Here is a 19,320-nt window from a genome sequence, read left to right as displayed (position 1 = left end):
TCCGTGCTGCTGCTCGGCTCATCTTCCTCTTCAAACATTCGACATCTGCCTCCCCTCTCCTACAAGCACTCCACTGGCTCCCCATCCCCTTCAGAACCCAATTCAGGGTTCTTGCACTCTTATACAAAGCCCTCATCCATTCCCCTCCAATTTACATCTCATCTCCCTTCACACTCTCGTCCGCCCCCTTCGCTCAACAAATGCACGCTGCCTCTCCTGCCAACTGATTACTTCCTCCCACTCCAGCCTCCAAGATTTGCCCGTGCTGCTCCCCACCTCTGGAACTTTCTCCCTCTACCCATCAGACTCTCTACAAATCTGCAAACTGACTCTCAAGACACATTTCTTCATCAAAGCCTTCCAGCTCTCATCCTAACCCACTGCTACAGGACTCTTTCTCCTTGGCTACCCCATCTGTGTCATGCCGGTTTGTCTGCCACACCCTTTTAGAATGTAAGCTCTACGAGAGGGGCCCTCTCCCTTCTTCTGCTTCTCCTTACTTATTACTTTTATCTACTTCTCACTCAGGCACCTAACACCTGGTTACTTAAGCCCGGTTGCTTATTGAGTGTTCTGATCGCTAATGCAGCAATGTGCATAAACCATGTCCTTGTCCTGCATTGTATTGTACTGTAAGTCACTGGTTACTTGTTCACTTATTTGTATATGTACTTTGTAAGGCGCTGCAGAACACTTTTCGCACCATATAAATAAAGGATGATGATAATACTTTGTCAGTTCTCAATATCCACACAGGCTTCTATACTTCTCATTTGCTGTTACTGTCCTTTTACAGATGACTCTGAAAGTCAAGAGGTGTTTACCTTCCTGCAAGAGCAGCTTCAGAGACCTCCTGCCTTTACTTCCCCTCTAAAGGATCAGTCAGAAGTTGTGGGAAGCTCTGCTCAGTTCTATTGCCACATTGAAGGTCAGGACCTTGCTGTGACTTCCATAAACCTCTTAAATGTAGTTGAGTATCTAACAATGTTTCCAGGGGTTAAAAAGCAACATTTACTCCATTACATTCCAAGTTTTAAGGTAGTAATTAAGTCACCTGTGCTCAAGCATGGATATTCTTAAAACGTGGACAGCAATGGCAGAGTTTGGCAACCTCTGGTATAAACTGTCCTTACTTTCCTCCCTGTGTTGACCCATGGATGTAGACCTCATCAGACTTTCTCTTTACCTGGGGGCAGTCTTCACTACTTGTCCCTGTGAATGTGTGCCAGAATTTCCAGGGGAAATTTCAGCACTGCTTCAATGCGTTTTTTGCGGTCAAACCTCCAGAAATGACTTATTCAGAGGTTTACCCGCTTACCGCGTATGCACTAAGCGATACATTCTGGAGCTTGAATGTGGTGGACTACGCCATCTTTAGATGGCATTGCCCAATAGAAGCCTATAGGCTTCTATTTGTAACTTTTCAGAGGGATCCAATCTGATCCCTACCAGCACCCCACGCGGCCTGTGCGTCACTCGACGCATGCGCAGGAAGACTTCCGGGTCATAAATTCTGTATCGCAAAGGACAGTTCTTACGGAGAGCTGTCCTTTGCGATTTTATTCATCCATACCGGCGTTATTTACGCTGACATGCATGCGATGAGTGACGAGATGCATCGCATGCAAATTGCGATGCTTTATGCATCCCACCCTGGATAATTTTATGAAGTAGAAAAGTCAAGCTTCTGTAACTGGGTGGTGAGGCACGGGATCGGATGATATCTGTCTTGTCTAGCGGTCCATTTTTGTTAGCGTTCCTGCCACAGAAGCTTGAATCCTTGGAATGACATGGCCCTCAAGCTTGGAAGTCTTCTGTCTAGCAAATAGTATCAAATTATCCCTTACAAAGTCACTGTGTTTTTGCCCTTGGGATTCTCTCATTTCATGGACAAAGCACCCTACTTGTCTATTTAGGTTTCCTGGTACTCCTGACGACCGTTCACCAGGATCGGTCTGGAGCATAGAGAAAGCTGGATATTTCCATAATATATATTCCATGGGGTCTCCAGACACGGGGGTATGACACTTTCCCAATTTAAGTTTGGGGGGGTGGGGTTATGTTTTATTTGTGTGTATAAAAATATATATATATATATATATATATATATTATAATTGTGTGTATCTCTAGGGCACCTGTCGCTTTCACTACAGTTGTTCCTTATTAACCCTTTCTCACTAATGGCGGGGTGTACATCCCACCACTTATTGGGAACATACCGGAGTTGTTAATGCCGGTATGTGCCTAGAAATGCGGTTATAATCACAAAGGACAGTTCTACCGATAAGAGCTGACCTTTATGATAGAGGGTCTTCCGGGTTTATGACCCAGAAGTACTTCTGCGCATAATTATGTGCGTGCCACGGGGGTGCTGGGAGGGATACAATTGGATGCCTCTCAGTGCAGAATGCAATAAGAATCCCATAGGCATCTGTTTGGCAAGCTCTGGAATGTATCGCATTCTAGAGTGGAAAATGTGGCCAAATTCCGAGAAAGTCAGTCAGTTTTTGCCCGCATTTTCCTTTTAATAGATCACGCCCTAGCTACCTAACATCTGTTTCTGTTTAGAGATCTCCCGCCTCAATCGTTTTCCAATCTTCTGTCCATCAGGTTTCCCAGATCCTGAAGTCCTATGGTTCTTCTCTGGTTCCCCGATCCAAGAGTCTAAGCGATTCCAGATTGAGTATGAGGATTCGGGAAGCTGCACCCTTGTTATAGCTAATGTTTCTCTTGAGGATGCCGGGGTGTACACTTGCCAGGCTTTGAATGCCCATGGACAAGAAGAATGTTCAGCCAAATTAACTGTCCACTTTCTACATGCTGAGCGTCGTACAAGAGGGGCAAATGGGAAGTCTGCCTGACCCCACAGCGGGACCACATGATCTGGAACAAACATTGTGTGTGTGTTTAATGGGCACTGTTGGAAAACCAGGAGTGTACTTATATACAGTACATTTATTTGTAGACCACAGAGTTAACTCAGGGCATTATAAGAACTATGCACTACATGTAAATGTTTCTACTGTGCAGGAGGTCTGTTGTCTTCGTTGAATAGTTTTCTACCTGCTGTAACAGTAATTCATTCACTTCCTTAAGAACTTTTAGAGCACTAATAAGGAGACCGTCAAAGCCACGGTTGTGTGCTTGAGCTGACCTGTTATTTGTATTTACTCCGGTTGGAAAAGCCATAACAAGTACAGCAGCCAATTATAACAACTCTGAAAATAGTAGTTTTATAATGTAGTAATTGATCATTTGATCCATTGTGACACAAATACAACCTTTGTTTTCTTTAATTGTTTAACCTAGTTGACCAGGTTAACGACTAAATTGTAGCAGCAATGTGCCAAATGTTCTTGTCAAATAGCAGCATAGGAAATGTTATAAATTTGTTAGAAAAGACTCTTTTGGATCATTTCTTAATCTATGGCAAGGCTGAAAGCATATGTTCTGCTTTGCTGAAGCATTGTGCCCTGCAGTTGATATCCTCAGATTGTGTTGGCTATACTGTCAGACACTTACCATTAAATAGTGAACTATATACCTTTCTCATGAGGGGCTAGCAGAGCATATTCAGTTTCAGCATGATTATAAATGAGGAAAATAATGGCCCGTTGAAGTATTCATTTTTGATGCCAGATTCTTCGTACTTCCTGTATAAATGTACATAAATATCGTGCTCTGCTAGGAAGGGCGTGATGAGCTTTTGTACTACTGAGGTTTTATAGCATTTTAATGTTGCTTTCTATCATTTAAGCTTTATACAGTTATCAACTATGGAAAATAAAATAAATGTTGACACATAAAATGGTCAATTTTTTCACTTTACATTAGCAATTTAAATGTTAAACTAAAGGTAGGGAGAAAGAACAAAGATCTCAAGATTGCTTGTGATCAGTATACTAGAAGAGCTGAGGCCTACTGTACTGTCAAGGATTAGGCCAACTTACCATAAAGCTGTTAAAACATGGTGTGCCATCTAGTTTCCTAGCAACTGGGATGCTCTGAATTAGGTTGCAGCTGTACACTTAGGCTTATAGCGCAGGAGTGTGCGATCGGCATATCATTGGATTGAGCTGGAATAAATAGTGAGGGCACAGCCTCCTTGGCCAGTGAAAGCATCAGTTGTGTGTTCCAGAATGATTCTAGTTCTCTTCATTTCCTGACTTCTGATTGTTTTGTTGACTAAGATTGTTTGCTGCCTTACCTCATATACTGTATGTTTGACTTTGCTTTTTGCCTATTAATTTTGTACCTTGTTTTTTAGTTGGGTTATTTTTAGTTCACCTTAGTTAGTTGTGTACTGCATATAGTATTCTTGTGTCCTCGGATACAATCTCATTGTATTCATCTGATTGTATTTATGGTTGTCTGTCACTTCCACTGAACTTCCCCACTGGGATTGTTAATTGTTTAATTCTTTATTACCCACCATTCCGATTGTTGCCTTGAAATATTACTAGAAATTATTGGGTGTTATTTTTGTTAGGTGTACAGTTTTGTTTATTTCAATGTACTTACTGGTACTTCGATGCCATGCAGAAGTCCTGGTGGCATTGGAGTACTGGTAAGTGCATTAAGCTGTATGGGAAAAGTAGCTGTTATAGGTGAACTCAAAGGTTCTTATTCTGAAAATGTATCAAGTGGTGGTGTATCATTTATAACGAAACCACTCCCAGAAGGCATGGTGCCTCGGAGGAACTAGATGTATCCACTGTATAAATAGCGTCACATCATGGACGAATCTGTAATAGGTGAAGGGTGTGCTATGTGTCCAGGGGGGCCCACACCACAAACCCTGCACCCATTCAAAGTACCTGTCCATCAGCGCAGCAGGTACCACCGGGAATATGGTGTAAGTGCCATGTTTCCAGAGATCTGCGCATGTGCACTACAGAAATCACCGGGAAAATTACGTCCGCAACATTTTCGGTGAGCGAGAGGGGGGTGGGGGTGAGACTAAATGGAAGCTACACACAGACCCTCTCCTCTCTTGAAACCGCCCCTGTATCACCCAGTTTAAAGAGTTTTTTTTCATGTTTAATTCCTTGTTTTTATTAGCAGCAACCCGAAAGCTTAGTTATGAGAGACATTGGTGCATTTTGAGCACAAAACCATCTATAGCCAGCCCTAGCTGCCAATATCCCATTAAAATGATGTTTCAGCTTTAGGAGCAAATTGCCTAATCCCTCTCTATATTTATTAGCCATTGCTTATATAGCATCTGCATATTACTTACAAACAAAATTATTTACCACATACACACAGGCCAAATTTGTCAGATGCCAATTAACCCATCAGTATTTTTATGGTCTGTGGGAGGAAATGTGATCATTTGTAGAAAACCAACACAAACACTGGGAGAACATACAAACTCCACACAGAGAGAGCCATGTTCGGAATCGAGCACATTTCTCCCCACTGGATTGCTGTATACACTAGCCCTGAAAAGTAACTTCTGTTTCTTCTTATTATTATTATCCTTTTATTTATATGGCGCCACAAAGGTTCCGCAGCCCCTTACACAGTACATAAATGAGCACACAACAAAAACAGTAATAGTAGTACAAAACAATGCAGGACAAGGACATGGTTTATAAACATTGCATAGCACAAGCAGCTGGGCATTAGCAACCAAGTGTTAGGTGCCAATTGAGGCGTTAGCAGTACATGATAGTATAAGTAGGGGAGGCAAAGCACATGAGGGACGATAATTGATAATGGATTTTTTTTGTGCAGTTTTACTTAATACATTGTGGAATGCATCATTGCTTTAAAGACTATATACGAGCAACTCGTAATGTGCCTGAGCTGCAGCTATGCATATATCTGTAATATTTTTATTATTCTTTCTTTTTTTTTTTTTGTGGCTTACTTACTCTGCTTTCCTGTTTCGGAAGTGATGTTTCCTATCTGCGTCACACAGACTGGATTGACCACAAATTTTGAATTGAAGTGGTGCAAGCTGAGCCCCCTTGTGAGGTGTTCGCTAGACCACAATTCTCAGCATGCACTGAACGTTGAGCAGTGTAGTTCTAAAGGAGCTGGAGAGCTACTACACAGACCTATGGGTATATTTACTAGAGTGCAGGTTTTTAGAATTAGAGATGTTGCCCATAGCAACCAATCAGATTCTACTTAACATTTATCTAGCACCTTATAAAAGATAATAGCTAGAATCTGATTGGTTGCTATGGACAAAATCTCCACTTCTAAATACCAGCACTTTAGTAAATATACCCCCTAGTCTCGACTACAGTACAGGCCTAGTCACGATCTCTAGCAGATAGTACTCTATGGGTTAATAGATTCTGCATATTGGAGTCCCAGGGATCCTATAACCTGTTGTAGTATTTAGTTTCAGTACATGCACCTTACCTTCCTATCATCCTACACTGCACTCTGTCCCTCCGCCTTTTCCTCCACTCCTGAATACCACATGCGGCTGACATGTCACCCATCTACATGCCCTGTATAGGGACATTGCTTTACACAGTGGGGAAACAGCATGTATTGCTGAACAGTTTCCTCACACCATGTACCCCCTCCTCCACTCACAGTTACTATATGATTTTGAAACTACTTCCTTCTGCTTGTGGTCTGTATCTGACATCTTCACGATAAACATACAATCTACAAAACACCTCTCTAGCTATTGGACAAGAAGTGAATCAGGGAACTGTTTAGTAAAACCTCAAGAAGAAACTCTCATTGTGAAGGAGAAGAGACTTTGGAAAGTAAACTCTACCTATAACTCAGAAAGTCCCTTATTTCAGATGTACAAATAAAAAATTGCCACACCTAAATGTAACCACTGGTTTTTGTGGCAAACGTATAATGATGTAAAGATCGCTGAAGCATTATCGGAAGTTGGGTGTGTCACCATCAGACTTTACTGATCCTGTTAGAGCTCTATAGACTCTGCGACTGATTTATCTATCATACGTCTTATATTGCGCATCAAGCCTGGATCTAGGAGTCTGGAAACGCGGTGCAACTTGGATTATGGGGAACGCTGCTGGGACCCTGGAGATGTTCCAAGTCCGGGATTCTAAGGCACAGCCATCAACGGAGACTCCCCCACAGAGACAGAGAGAAGGGACCACTACTAAACTTCCAAGGCCAAATTCAGGGGAATTAGAAGATAGATTTAATGTAGTGCTGGTAAGTACACTGTAGAAGAATTATTACTTTCTGAAACCTGGAGCTAAATATAGAGTATTTACATGTTGTTTTGTCTTGTCATTAAACTATAGTTGTTGGGTGCTGTATAAAGGAGATCCATAACAATACGAAAAACCTAACCTGGTGATATGACATTCCTCCATCATTCAGCATGTTGTTCCCCCTGTGTGTCGTACATATATGAGCCTATTACATATTTTGTCATAGTAATTCAGTGATATCTGCCACAGAACTTAGGGCCTGATTCAGACTTGGAAATAGAGAGAGATCTCTCTCTCAACTGATCATCTTGGTGAAACCATGCTGCACTGCAGGTGGGGCAGATTTAAAATGTGCAGAGATTTAGATTTGGGAGGGAGGTGTCCAAACTGACATCTAAATTGTAGAGTAATAATAAAGCTATGCAGTATTTGTGGGCTACATGTAAAAGCAGCCAGTGCTTACCCTACATGCAAAAAAAAAAATTATGTATTTACACCCTTTGCATTGCAACATGGTTTGTCCAGGTACACAGTTAAGTACTATCTCTCTCTCTATTCCCAACTCTGAATCAGGCCCTTAGTTTTTCCAATGTGCTTTGTAACTTAATTTACTTGTGGTTTAGATTAGTTATTTACACACAACTGAAAATTTTTAGATTTAGTGTGTAAAACAGTGGTATGGCACAATATGTTTGGCTACCAAACTCTAATAAAAGAGAGACACTATTTAGTGTTGGTTCCTCCAATGTGTTATGGGGTTTGTAGCTGTGATTTGTAAACTACAGTAGGTTTTATTTGCTTTAAAGTCTTTTTTTTTTGTTTACACAATCAAGTATTTTACATATACATTAAAGTAAAATGTCATCTGCACATAATAAAGTCAGCCATTTTGTGGACCAAAATCATATTCAAGCTTGTTTCAAAACTGGTGACATTACGGAGATGTGCGTGATGTCACGGGATCCTGGTGAATTGATAGGCTTCATTCTAGCATATTGTTTCAGTATAGGGAAATATTTTTGTGTGTGAAGAGTATCTACTCCAACTGGTGTTGGGCATGTGCTAGCCCATACTAAGAAGATCAGAATTGACACCTTTGCAGCAGCCAATTAGGCTGCCATGGAGGTTTTCCCTCCATCCCACAAAATGGCTACCTCCACTGTGTAGACAAATACTTTAGGAGTCCTTCAGCAATTTGAAATGCCTTATTACTATTGTGTGTATTTTATGACTGTACAAGCAATTAATTTATCATTTAAAATATATCAAAAACCGGTCAAATCCTAGGCTAAATGAGCCTATAAAATACTGCTGTCCTCCTTGTTCATGTCAGTGGACACACGTCTTTCCTGCCTCTTCTAAAAGAACCTGCTGGATCTTAGATTTCACTGACTAGCTCCTGAATCCTACAGTATATTGTCCACCCCTTGATTAGTATCTATAACTACACATACATATTGTAGTCAAGCATTAGCAGTGTTAGATGTTAAAAGACACATTTAGTATTGTATACATCAGCAACATCTGCAGAGTTTCTAGTGCTTTAATACAGTTTAGGTTGCATACTCACCAGTGATTGAATACACACATCAAATGCATATGTTTTTACATGTGATTGTATACTTTTCAACTCTGTTGACCATAATAAAGTACACCGATATGGAATAAAATAATCTAATGCACCACAGAGCATGAATGTTAATCACATTTAAAAACAGAAATAAACTGATTACTAACAATGCTCCCTTTACTGCATGTAATACTTCTAATGCACTCAAATAATAGATGAGCGGAGTAGCATTTAATCTGAAATGGAGGTTTTGAATGAATTTTATGGCTAGCAGTAATCTCTAACATTGGTCGAGTTTTATCTTCAAAATGAGAAAACATCTAGATGAGAGTTTCAATAGTGAGAGCTTTTTGAGTCTAAAAACATGTGAGTTTGCATGATGTTTGACTCTTACATTGGCCGAGTTTAAAAAGTGAGAGATTACTGCAAAACTCTCACAATTTCTAAACGCTCTATATATAGTACATATGGCCCCTTATCTTTATGGGGAATTTTTGTTTTATTTTTAAAGAGCCATTTTAAACTAATTCACTCAAGTGTTGGACATAATCATAATATGCATGTATCATAGTACAAATTGTGTTATGCTATATACATGGACTATACATGCCCAACATAATCTGACCAGAGGACAGGATCATAACCCAGTTCTATTACACTGTATACAGACATTGGAAACTACACCAATCCAACATGGTCTGACTACTGGACAGATCATAATACAGTTCTGTTACACTCTATAATATTTCTCTTGGGAGACAAGAAATACATAATGTGCAGTGCGCGGCCACTGTTGAGATAATGTCCTAAGCAAGAGGTAAATTTTTTTTTTTTAAATAATACAAGTTGGCAACACTGTGTGGAATTTCTAGTACAGACACATGACACTATCTGATCCAGTGATCGAAGTGGGGGTATGGAACACTAAGCGCGCTGCACCTGTTAAGGGGCATGGCCACTCAGAAGAGGGAGTAGTCACTCACAAATGTCACATCAGTGTAGTTTACCACACCGTAGTACCCCTTATACACATTATGCCACACAATAGTAGTGCCCCTTATAACACATTATGCCACACAATAGTAGTCCCCCTTATAACACATTATGCCATACTGTAGTAGTACCCTTTATAACACATTATGCCACAGAGTAATGCCCCCTTATACACACTATGCCACACACAGTAATGCCATTTACAAGTGATGCCACACACAGTAATGCCATTTACAAGTTATGCCACACAGTAATGTCCTCTACAAAATCTGTAGTTCAAATTATGCCACCCAGTATAAATGCCCCTTACACATTATGCCACATAGTAAAGACTCTCTCCCCCGGCAGCCTCTTACCTCCCCCTTGTGTCCCTTCAGCAGCATGATAAGAGATGACATGATGAGAGGAAACTCATCTCAATGTGTATTTGATATCCTGCATGGCAGATATCCATGCAGAGACAGTGGCACCACGCTCCCATTTCAAATCTGATGCGGTGTGTGAGCAAATCAGGAGCTGCCACATCACCAACAAACGCTCCACTGCTCCCAGCACCACTAACCCCCTCCACTACTCCCAGCACCACTAACTAACCCCCTGTCCACTACCAGCACCACTAACAAACCCCCCCCTCCCCACACTTCTCCCTGCCTCACTCCACTAACAAACCCCCCTCTCCACACTACTCCCTGCATCACTTACTAAATCCCCCCTCCACTACTCCCAGTACCACTCCCAAACCCCCCCCCCCACACGCTATTACCAGCACAACTAACAAACCCCCCTCCCCATACTACTCCATGCATTGCTTACAAAATCTCCCCCACCACTCCCTGCATTCCCACTCAATTTTCCCTGCTTAAATAACAACCAACCAGCCTCCGTTTCTCTTTCTTTGAGGAGGTGGCAGAAAGCCGAGGAAGGCAGTGACACAAGGGAAGTAGATAGATCCCCTTCAGAGCAAGGAACGCAAGAAGTGCGCCAAGCCGAGGCTCCTGTTCGCGACAGCCGTCTGAGCACATGACGTCACCTTCACATCCTCCTAGCAGCCCTGCCCCGTAGAACAACTGTGGGAGCGCAGCGGAGGAGCTGTCTGTCACACTGCCGAGCAGCACGGTCTTGCTCGGCAGTGCAGTCTGGCATAGGATCTAGCAGCAACCGTGCAGGTCTGGTTGCTGCAATGTAATATCTAGCTGCTAATGGCGGCTACAATGTGAGCAGGTAGTATGGTGTACCGGCGGCCAACCGCACCGCTAGTAAAAAAAAACCAAAACAATTCTAGTGCTTGAATTGCCGGTATGTCATACCGTTACATACCGGAACACTTCGAGCACTGATCTGATCCCAATATGATCTCACCACAGAAGATGAATATAATACATTGATTATATAATTTTATTTTTCTTCATACAGACCTAGGACCTAATTCAGAGATGGACAGTATTGCACAGCGGCAATAAGCGGCTGTGCAATACCTTCCAACAAAATGTAAATGCAGCAGTAGGTGTTTGTATGAAATACACCTCCTTGCTGCATTGGCGATCTGAGTGTAGTGTCTGTAGATGCTACCTCAAACCACCATCGCAACCGATGGTCGCTCCATTGGCCAGGCTGCGTAAGGTGAAGCTTACCACAGCCTGGCCAATGTCTGGCCTTGCCCCTCCCGGAAAACTGCGCCACGCCACCGTTTCTGGGAACTGTGTCCAGCCACGCCCAACAAACGCAGCATGTTCGTCATGCTGCGGGTAGGGGGGATGGTTAGCGAGATCGCTGGACATGTTCTGCACATGCACAGAAGGAGTCCTGCACAGACCCCTAAACATCAATGTACACTAACCATCGAATTAGCTTACATCTCTGAATCACGCCTCTAGATCGCCAACACAACCTAATTCATAAACCTAATCATAATGTAATCGTAGTTATCTACTTCTGTATAGAGTGTTGTATACACTTTCTCAACCTGAACGGATGACTGGATATAATCATAATAAATTATCATACAATTTTATTACCCTTAATACATACATAGCGGGAGATTTTCAAAGCTTGGAGAGAGATAAAGTACCAACTAACCAGCCACTGTTCTATTTCAAACTGTTTGTAAAATGACAGGAACTCTCTCCACTTTCTCTTTCTCCAAGCTTTGATAAATCTCCCCCATAGACAACACTTCACAAACATGAACTGATAACTGGACAGGATCATAATAGAATTCTGTTCACTGTACTATACAGACCTAGGAGTCAGGACACTTTACAGTACCTACCCAACATGAAATCTACACAATAACTTGTACAAGGTACAGAGATCATCATTCAGCACCCAGAGCAGGCTAAGTATTACGGTGCTCCTATCACAACTGAACAATGGAGACCTTGTCAAGCATAACAATTTCTAGGTATACAGTTTCGATGCCTGGAACTACCCCCTGGAAATACTGTAGTTATTCACTGTGTAGGTGGCGTAATGTGGCTTACAGTGGAAGTTTGGCCTATGAGCTGACACTAGATATGGAGGTTAGTGTGAGGTCACACAGAAATGGTTCATATATAATTAAAGTGGTCATTGAACTACTATTCTCTGGCTGTATGAAGCTGGGAATAGGGTGTGTGCGGAGAGGAAGAATAGAGTTTGCGGGAGGAGGGGTGTGATATGTGCTTTAATAAAGTCTGCCTCTCTAATTGAAAGTAAACAAACAAGTATGTGACTTATAATCCCTTACAACAAACAGCAAAGTTTCAAGAATTTACTAGGACCAAAAAAAAAATCATTACCAGAGTGAAGGCTTTAAATATATCTGATTTCTTACACTAACCTATTAAGGAGTACAATGACACACAAAATACAATCCTATGAATACATTCATAGAACGTTTCTTATTATACGTTTAGTTTTGTAGATTTTAATGTTCAGGCACTTTGATCTAAAACATGTTAATTATCTTGGGGTAATCTTGTTGCGTTTCTAATTATACCATGTTGTACTGTATATTGATGAGATGCATGTACACACTGTTTTTTTGTTTATGAAATTAATGTGCTTAATACCGTTCTAAAACAAACGCATATTGCTTCTTTCAGCATAACTACTATTATTAATATTTTTGTTGCTATTTAAAACATTCCCTTATCTGTAAGCCATCTTCTGACTTGGCCAACTCTGATATATGGGATGTTACTCTTTGGTCCCACCAGACATATTTCTCTCATGGAATTAATTTTTTTATCACATGACTTAATATTTTGGGGAAGACATATGAAGTCTTCTAAAGAGTGGACAAGTGAGTTGCACATAGCAACCAATCAGCTTCTAGTTATTTATCAGGTACATTCTATAAAATGATTGGAGAATTTCCCCGTAGCAACCAAATTCTACCTATCATTTTAGAAAGCTTGATACATGTCTCTTTCTATACCAAAAAGCAGCATAGAGTGTGGGTTAATTTCAATACAATGAGCATAAAACACTTTCCCCCTCAGGATGTATATTTGGCCATCAATACCTGTCTTTTTTTTTTAAAGTTTTAAAAATAATTTGTTTTGAATGGTTTTTTTTCAGTCCGATTAAAATATGTATTATAGGATGATCTAACATGTGCAAGGAAGTCTTGAATCTGTTTAGTCTACTCCAGGGTTGAGAAATCCTGATATATGTACAGTAACTTGCTAACGGCCCCATGTTATTAAATTGGTTCCGGGCCTGATTCGGATGCAGCAGCGTCCGTGTCTTCATCTTTGGCAGTTGCACATCTGCGACTTCATGCAAATGCTGCTACAAAGTCCTTCCCTGGTGTCTAACTGACTGTGCAAGAACTGAGCCGCCCACTGTCAGCATCCGTACATGCTGAGACACCAATTGCAGGTGTAGATTCCCTGTCTGAGTATGGCGCCTATGTGAGCGGTTCTGCATCTCTGTACGTAACCACTTTCTGCGCTATGCCAGTGACACTGCCATACCATGCCCACACATGTGCTGAGAAGAAATAACTCTCTCCACTGCGTCTGACATTTCCGCTGCAGCAGAATCTGGACCAAACTCTTAATTGCATTTCTATTTTTTTTATATATATTTTCTATTGAAGCATGACATATTGACACAATTCTAATAGAAAAATAATATCACATATCAGACATGAATATAAGGTAAATAGTACAAGCAAGTGAAATGTAAACAATATAATATATATTAAAACAAAACGTGTGCATCCATACTAGACAAAAGCAACAATGAAGGCAAAAAATTGTTTAAATAAGTATAACAGGGGTAATAACTAGAGCCACAGCGTTAATATTGCAGTATCAACATGTCTATGCTCCAACCAAGTTTCTTAGTTTTCCTAACCAAACAAACTGGGCATCTCTGGTCACATGTATCAGGCGCTGATTAGTTGTTTCATATCATCGAATATAGCACAATAAAGTTCTTTTATGGTGTCTCTTGTTTCATGTATATATTGGATGTCAGTCCATTACTCTGTTGCTCGTCGAACAATTTCACTCCCAAAGGTATATAAAAAGAAGAGGAAAAAAGCTGTATAGTGTAGTAATTTTTTAAAAATTTAATGACACATATACTCACAGATGAATATAAAACATAAAATTCAGACTTCTTGCTATCACATGTAGCCAAGTCTCACCTATTCTGAGACCACTCAGAATTAGAGCATATATAAAGGGAAAAAGAGAAAATAAAAACAAAAAAAAGGAACAGTATTCACTACAAATATAGCCACGTCCACAGTCTTCTAAGGTCATCCAGAATTATAAAAGGTTTGAACCGTACAGTGATTAGCACCAGATTTGGTGCTTCTAGAGAGTATAAATGAGAAAATATCCGGATATGCTGCCCAGCTCCCTTTGAGCCTCTGGGTGCTGCCCACGGTCACAAGATTTCACCAGCAGATAGATCCCAGCGCCAACGCGTTTCGAGTAATGTCTACTCTTCCTCAAGGCTGTATGGGATCTATAGCTGTGCTATCTGCTATCTATAAGTGTGTTTTCACTTCCGGGTCAACAGACCATCTTTAATACATATTCAGGAAAACCTCATCAAACCATAAAGTTGTTAATCCACCAAGAACCTTTCCAAAACCACCCATTTTAAGAATGAAAATAAAAACGCACATATGTATTATACTCCAGAATTTTTCTATATATATTTTACATAAATCCTTTTTAATTTTCATTCTTAAAATGGGTGGTTTTGGATAGGTTCTTGGTGGATTAACAACTTTATGGATTGATGAGGTTTCCCTGAATATGTATTAAAGATAGTGTGTTTTCACTTCCGGGTCAACAGACCTATAAATAGCAGATAGCATAGCTATAGATCCCATACAGCCTTGAGGAAGAGTAGACATTACTCGAAACGCGTTGGCAGCTGGGATCTATCTGCTGGTGAAATCTTGTGCCCGTGGGCAGCATCCAGAGGCTTAAAGGGAGCTGGGCAGCATATCCAGATATTTTCCCATTTATACTCTCTAGAAGCACCAAATCTGGTACTAATCACGGTACGGTTCAAACCTTTTATAATTCTGGATGACCTTAGACTGTGGATGTGGCTATATTTGTAGCGAATACTGTCTCCTTTTTTTTGTTTTTATTTTCTTTCTCCATTTCCCTTTATATATGCTCTAATTCTGAGTGGTCTCAGAATAGGTGAGACTTGGCTACATGTGATAGCAAGAAGTCTGAATTTTATGTTTTATATTCATCTGTGAGTATGTGTCATTAAATTTTGAAAAAATTACTACACTATAGCTTTTTTCCTCTTCTTTTTATATACATTTGGGAGTGAAATTGTTCGATGAGCAACAGAGTAATGGACTGACATCCAATATATACATGAAACAAGAGACACCATAAAGAACTTTATTGTGCTGTATTCGATGATATGAAAAAACTAATCAGCGCCTGATACATGTGACCAAAAATCTGTATTATGTTGTTCTTTATATTAGATGTTCTTGGTGGGGACAGTGGGTCACGTGTGGTGGCTACTCCATATTAGATTGCGCCCGTGTCTTCTTCCAATAATTTTTTGTTTAATATTGGGCCATCTCTGGATTGGATACCAGAGAGACAGACATAATATGAACAAACAATAAAGTGGATCATTGAATGTAAAGTTACCAATCCAAACTAAAGGTAGAAGGGAGAATGCAAAACATTATAGCCAATAGTCGAGTTAAGGGGAGATTAAGTAAACAATGGACTATGCGCTATGCGCTATTAAAAAGACTCAGGAGATGAAAATTCTGTGCTCTGCAATATGTAGGTACTTAAGCTGGTTTTGTCTAGCACTTATGTAAATAAGAAGTACAGTAGAGATAAATTGTGGAGCACAGAGCAATACATTGAAATCAAAGGATCGTTGGAGGAACCGTGCTGAGATAGTTTACTAGCAGGCAGGCCAATAGAACAAAGTGTTTTCGCAGTATTCATGTCACAAAGCCAATGGTGCTCAGAAATAATGATGAAATGTACAATGGGGGGCTTGGGATAATAAGAGGACCGCATAACAATGATGAAATGTACAATGGGGGGCTTGAGGTAACGAGGACTGAGCATCAAAGGGTATTCAGGTACAAGACTGGTATGGGAAGTCGCTTTAAAACTAGCTCCTTTTCAGTGAACTATGGAAGAGTTGGTGTGATCCCAATTAACAATAAAATTAACTGTTACAAGCAAGGGAATGTCTGCAACTCCCTGACCATCAGGACCCAGGCAAAAAACATTGTCAAAATGGGGAAACTGACTGTCAGCCTCTACATCCAGGGATAACTCCGCACCAGGAGATCCCGTGGTCCCTATGAGATTAAAGGTAGTCTGGTTTTGCTGAGAATGGGGAATATAAACCTCAACAATCAGGGAAGAAGGGATTTTAGCCAGTTGAGCACAAAATTCCTGGGGGAGAATGGCCAGGACTCCCAAGCTGCCCGGACCATCAGCAACTGTAGTTACAAAATTTGCTGAGGATTCCATTTTAGAGAGAGGCATTTAGTTTAAAATCTAGTTTCTTCAACCAATTATCAATGTGGCATAGAAGGACATGGACAATGGCTTCTGCCAGCTCAATGAAGGTCAAGGAGTGAACTGGAAGCATTATCACATATAGTTTAATTATGGTACATTTGACGATATATTCACATAAGGAAATTCTAGACAATATATCCGGAAGAGGTGTACAGTTCCAGAAACCTTCAATCCAAGCTGTGTAGTAATATTAGTGAACCAACATTGCAGGACAGCATTATGCTGCAGCAGAATTTAGATGTGCAATCTCATAGTAAAACAAACTCAGCATACAATCTAAACAGTGAATCACACTAAATGAAATAAAAATAAAACACAACTATGCTGTCTCCAGATAGACTATAATGGCATTATCTCCTTTATCCTAAAATGTCTGTTTCCGACATTCTTGTTAGTACCCACTATTACAAATAACAAGTATGGTGGTCGCTCACATCAGCTTAATGATATTGCACAGGTGCTTATAAAGGGCGGGGTTTAGACTGAACCACAGAAAAAAAGGGATATTCTCTTCCGCACACTGCAGCAATATCAACAAATATACTTGAATCCTATGATAATAGAAATTCAGAGGTATTCGTTGCATACATTTGCAAATATATGATTAAGCGCCGGGCCAGCATCAAGGCTCCTCTATACCGGCGTCCCTAACACTATTACAAATAAAGGGCCTGATTCAGAGCCGGACGCTATTTGCGGACGGTCGTTCAGGAAAAGGGGGTGGCTATTCAAATGAACCGTTCGCTCTTTGCGGTCTGTTCACGCCTCCATGTCTGAACGAGCGAAGAAAAGTTGCGGTCGTTTTTTGGATAACTACGCCCCCTGGCCGCTCGCATCCTACGTCATGTCCGCTATTTATTCGATTAATCGAGTACATCGACCAGCGTATGAACTGCTCGCTATTCTTGTGGTTGGTTTTTCCTACCACAATCTTGCGAGCAGTTCTGACTATAAAATAACCCAGTGACGTGGTCAATGAAGCTGCTGTATTAATTATGCACACCCATAAAACGCCCGTTTTAACCTTTAAGCACGCCTGCGTTCGGATCTCCACTCCCCGTTTTCAAGCACCTTCCCCTGTTACCACCCACATACGCCTCTTCCTGTCACTCAAATTAGCAGGCATTCGCTATTTAGCGAACAAACTATTTCCGGCCGCACTGACTGGTTCGCGCATGCGTATTACGATCCGTACGCATGCGCAGTTGGGCAAACATCGCTCGGAATGAACGAGCGTCCGCTTACGAGCGGCTCTGAATCAGGCCCAAAGTCCACAGTCTTTGGGTGACAGAGTGAGCACCTTCTTGAAGAAGATAAATACAGAAATATGGGAATAACAGTTAAGGAAATAGCAGGACTAAGGCTGGGGTAAAAAGAGAAAAACAAGGACTAAAGGTAGGATGCAGAAAGAATAGGAATGACACACAAGGGAGAGAGACAGGAGCGCTGGGATCCAATGAGGGGACCTGGACCGCCGGTCAGTGTCCAAAGAAGAATAGGCACCTGTTCCAGATACAATCTCAACCCCTCGCCAAGCCATCTGAGGGTGGCAGAAGAGGTTTAGGTAAGTATGTGGTCTCTCAAACAGTATCCAGCACAGGCCAGTGCAAACACAACGTGGAGGTTAACACGAACCAGCAGGGACACTGATGTGATAGATGATCCTAACCGCGGTTAGTAGGGAGGGGGTCTCCTAGTCTGCAGGTAGCGTGTGGAGAGGAGCAGGGCCAGAAATCCGAGTGCTAATTACAGCTACCTGTAGGACACCACGTGGGTTATAGAGTGCAACCGCGGGCACACAACAGCCGTCCTGGATAAATGAAAGCCGACAGTGAGACAGCTAGTTACAGTCTGTGCTGTCTTGTGTGGCAAAGTGTCCGTAAGATATAAAGAAGGTAAACTAACGCGTTTCTCTGCCTAAAGTCATCTGGCAGTTTCCTCAGAGGTAGCCTACCTCTGAGGAAACTGCCAGTTGACTTTAGTCTGAGAAACGCCTTAGGTTGCCTTGCTTCTTTATATCTTACGGACACTTTGCCACACAAGACAGCACAGACTGTAACTAGCTGTCTCACTGTCGGCTTTCATTTATCCTGACACAGCGGGATCAGAGTGGTAACGGATCGGCTTCCCCGACCCCAGCCCTGTCTCACTGTGCACAGACTGGACAGAGGGGAGCCTTTGTAGCGAAGACCAGGTTATCCGCTTTCCTCCATACGGCCACCCTTCAGAGCGGCAATCCGGACACTGCCCTCTGCACACATTGAGACAAAACCGGGAGGAGAATTGCTGAGATACATACAGATGGGAACATCATACCGAAAATCAGCTAAGTAGTATTGATTCACTAAGTTACAATCACCATTCTGTTACTGCCTCAAATCCGTTCTAACAACCGGTTCTTTCTGCAACTATGGGGTCTATTTACTAAGCAGTGATAAGAGACAAAGTGAAAAGTGATAAGGTGCCAGCCAATCAGCTCCCAACTGTCATTTTTCAAACACAGCCAGTGAGATGGCAGTTGGGAGCTGATTGGCTGGCACCTTATCACTTACT

General features: G+C 41.4%; 2 protein-coding genes across 6 annotated transcripts in view; both read left to right on the top strand.

Annotated features, from left to right (window-relative positions):
• LOC148525649 (myosin light chain kinase, smooth muscle-like) overlaps positions 1 to 3,797 on the top strand; it is a 114,024-nt gene extending 110,227 nt beyond the window's left edge. For all 5 annotated transcript variants that reach the window (XM_088470679.1, XM_088470681.1, XM_088470682.1 and 2 more), the window contains 2 exons: positions 797 to 928; positions 2,612 to 3,797. In XM_088470679.1, the coding sequence (XP_088326805.1) occupies positions 797 to 928; positions 2,612 to 2,862 (383 nt within the window). In that variant the 3' untranslated portion in view covers positions 2,863 to 3,797. The remainder of the gene's footprint in view (positions 1 to 796; positions 929 to 2,611) is intronic.
• A 2,973-nt stretch (positions 3,798 to 6,770) lies between these two features.
• FMNL1 (formin like 1) overlaps positions 6,771 to 19,320 on the top strand; it is a 69,269-nt gene continuing 56,719 nt past the window's right edge. The window contains exon 1 of the mRNA XM_088470747.1: positions 6,771 to 7,165. Coding sequence (XP_088326873.1) covers positions 7,007 to 7,165 — 159 coding nt within the window. The 5' untranslated portion in view covers positions 6,771 to 7,006. The remainder of the gene's footprint in view (positions 7,166 to 19,320) is intronic.

Source organism: Taudactylus pleione, unplaced genomic scaffold (assembly GCF_031769625.1).
Source record: "Taudactylus pleione unplaced genomic scaffold, aTauple2 ptg000102l, whole genome shotgun sequence".
NCBI classification, from domain to species: domain Eukaryota; kingdom Metazoa; phylum Chordata; class Amphibia; order Anura; family Myobatrachidae; genus Taudactylus; species Taudactylus pleione.
Note: the sequence above shows the minus strand (reverse complement) of the source record. Positions and strands in the feature narration are given on the sequence as shown.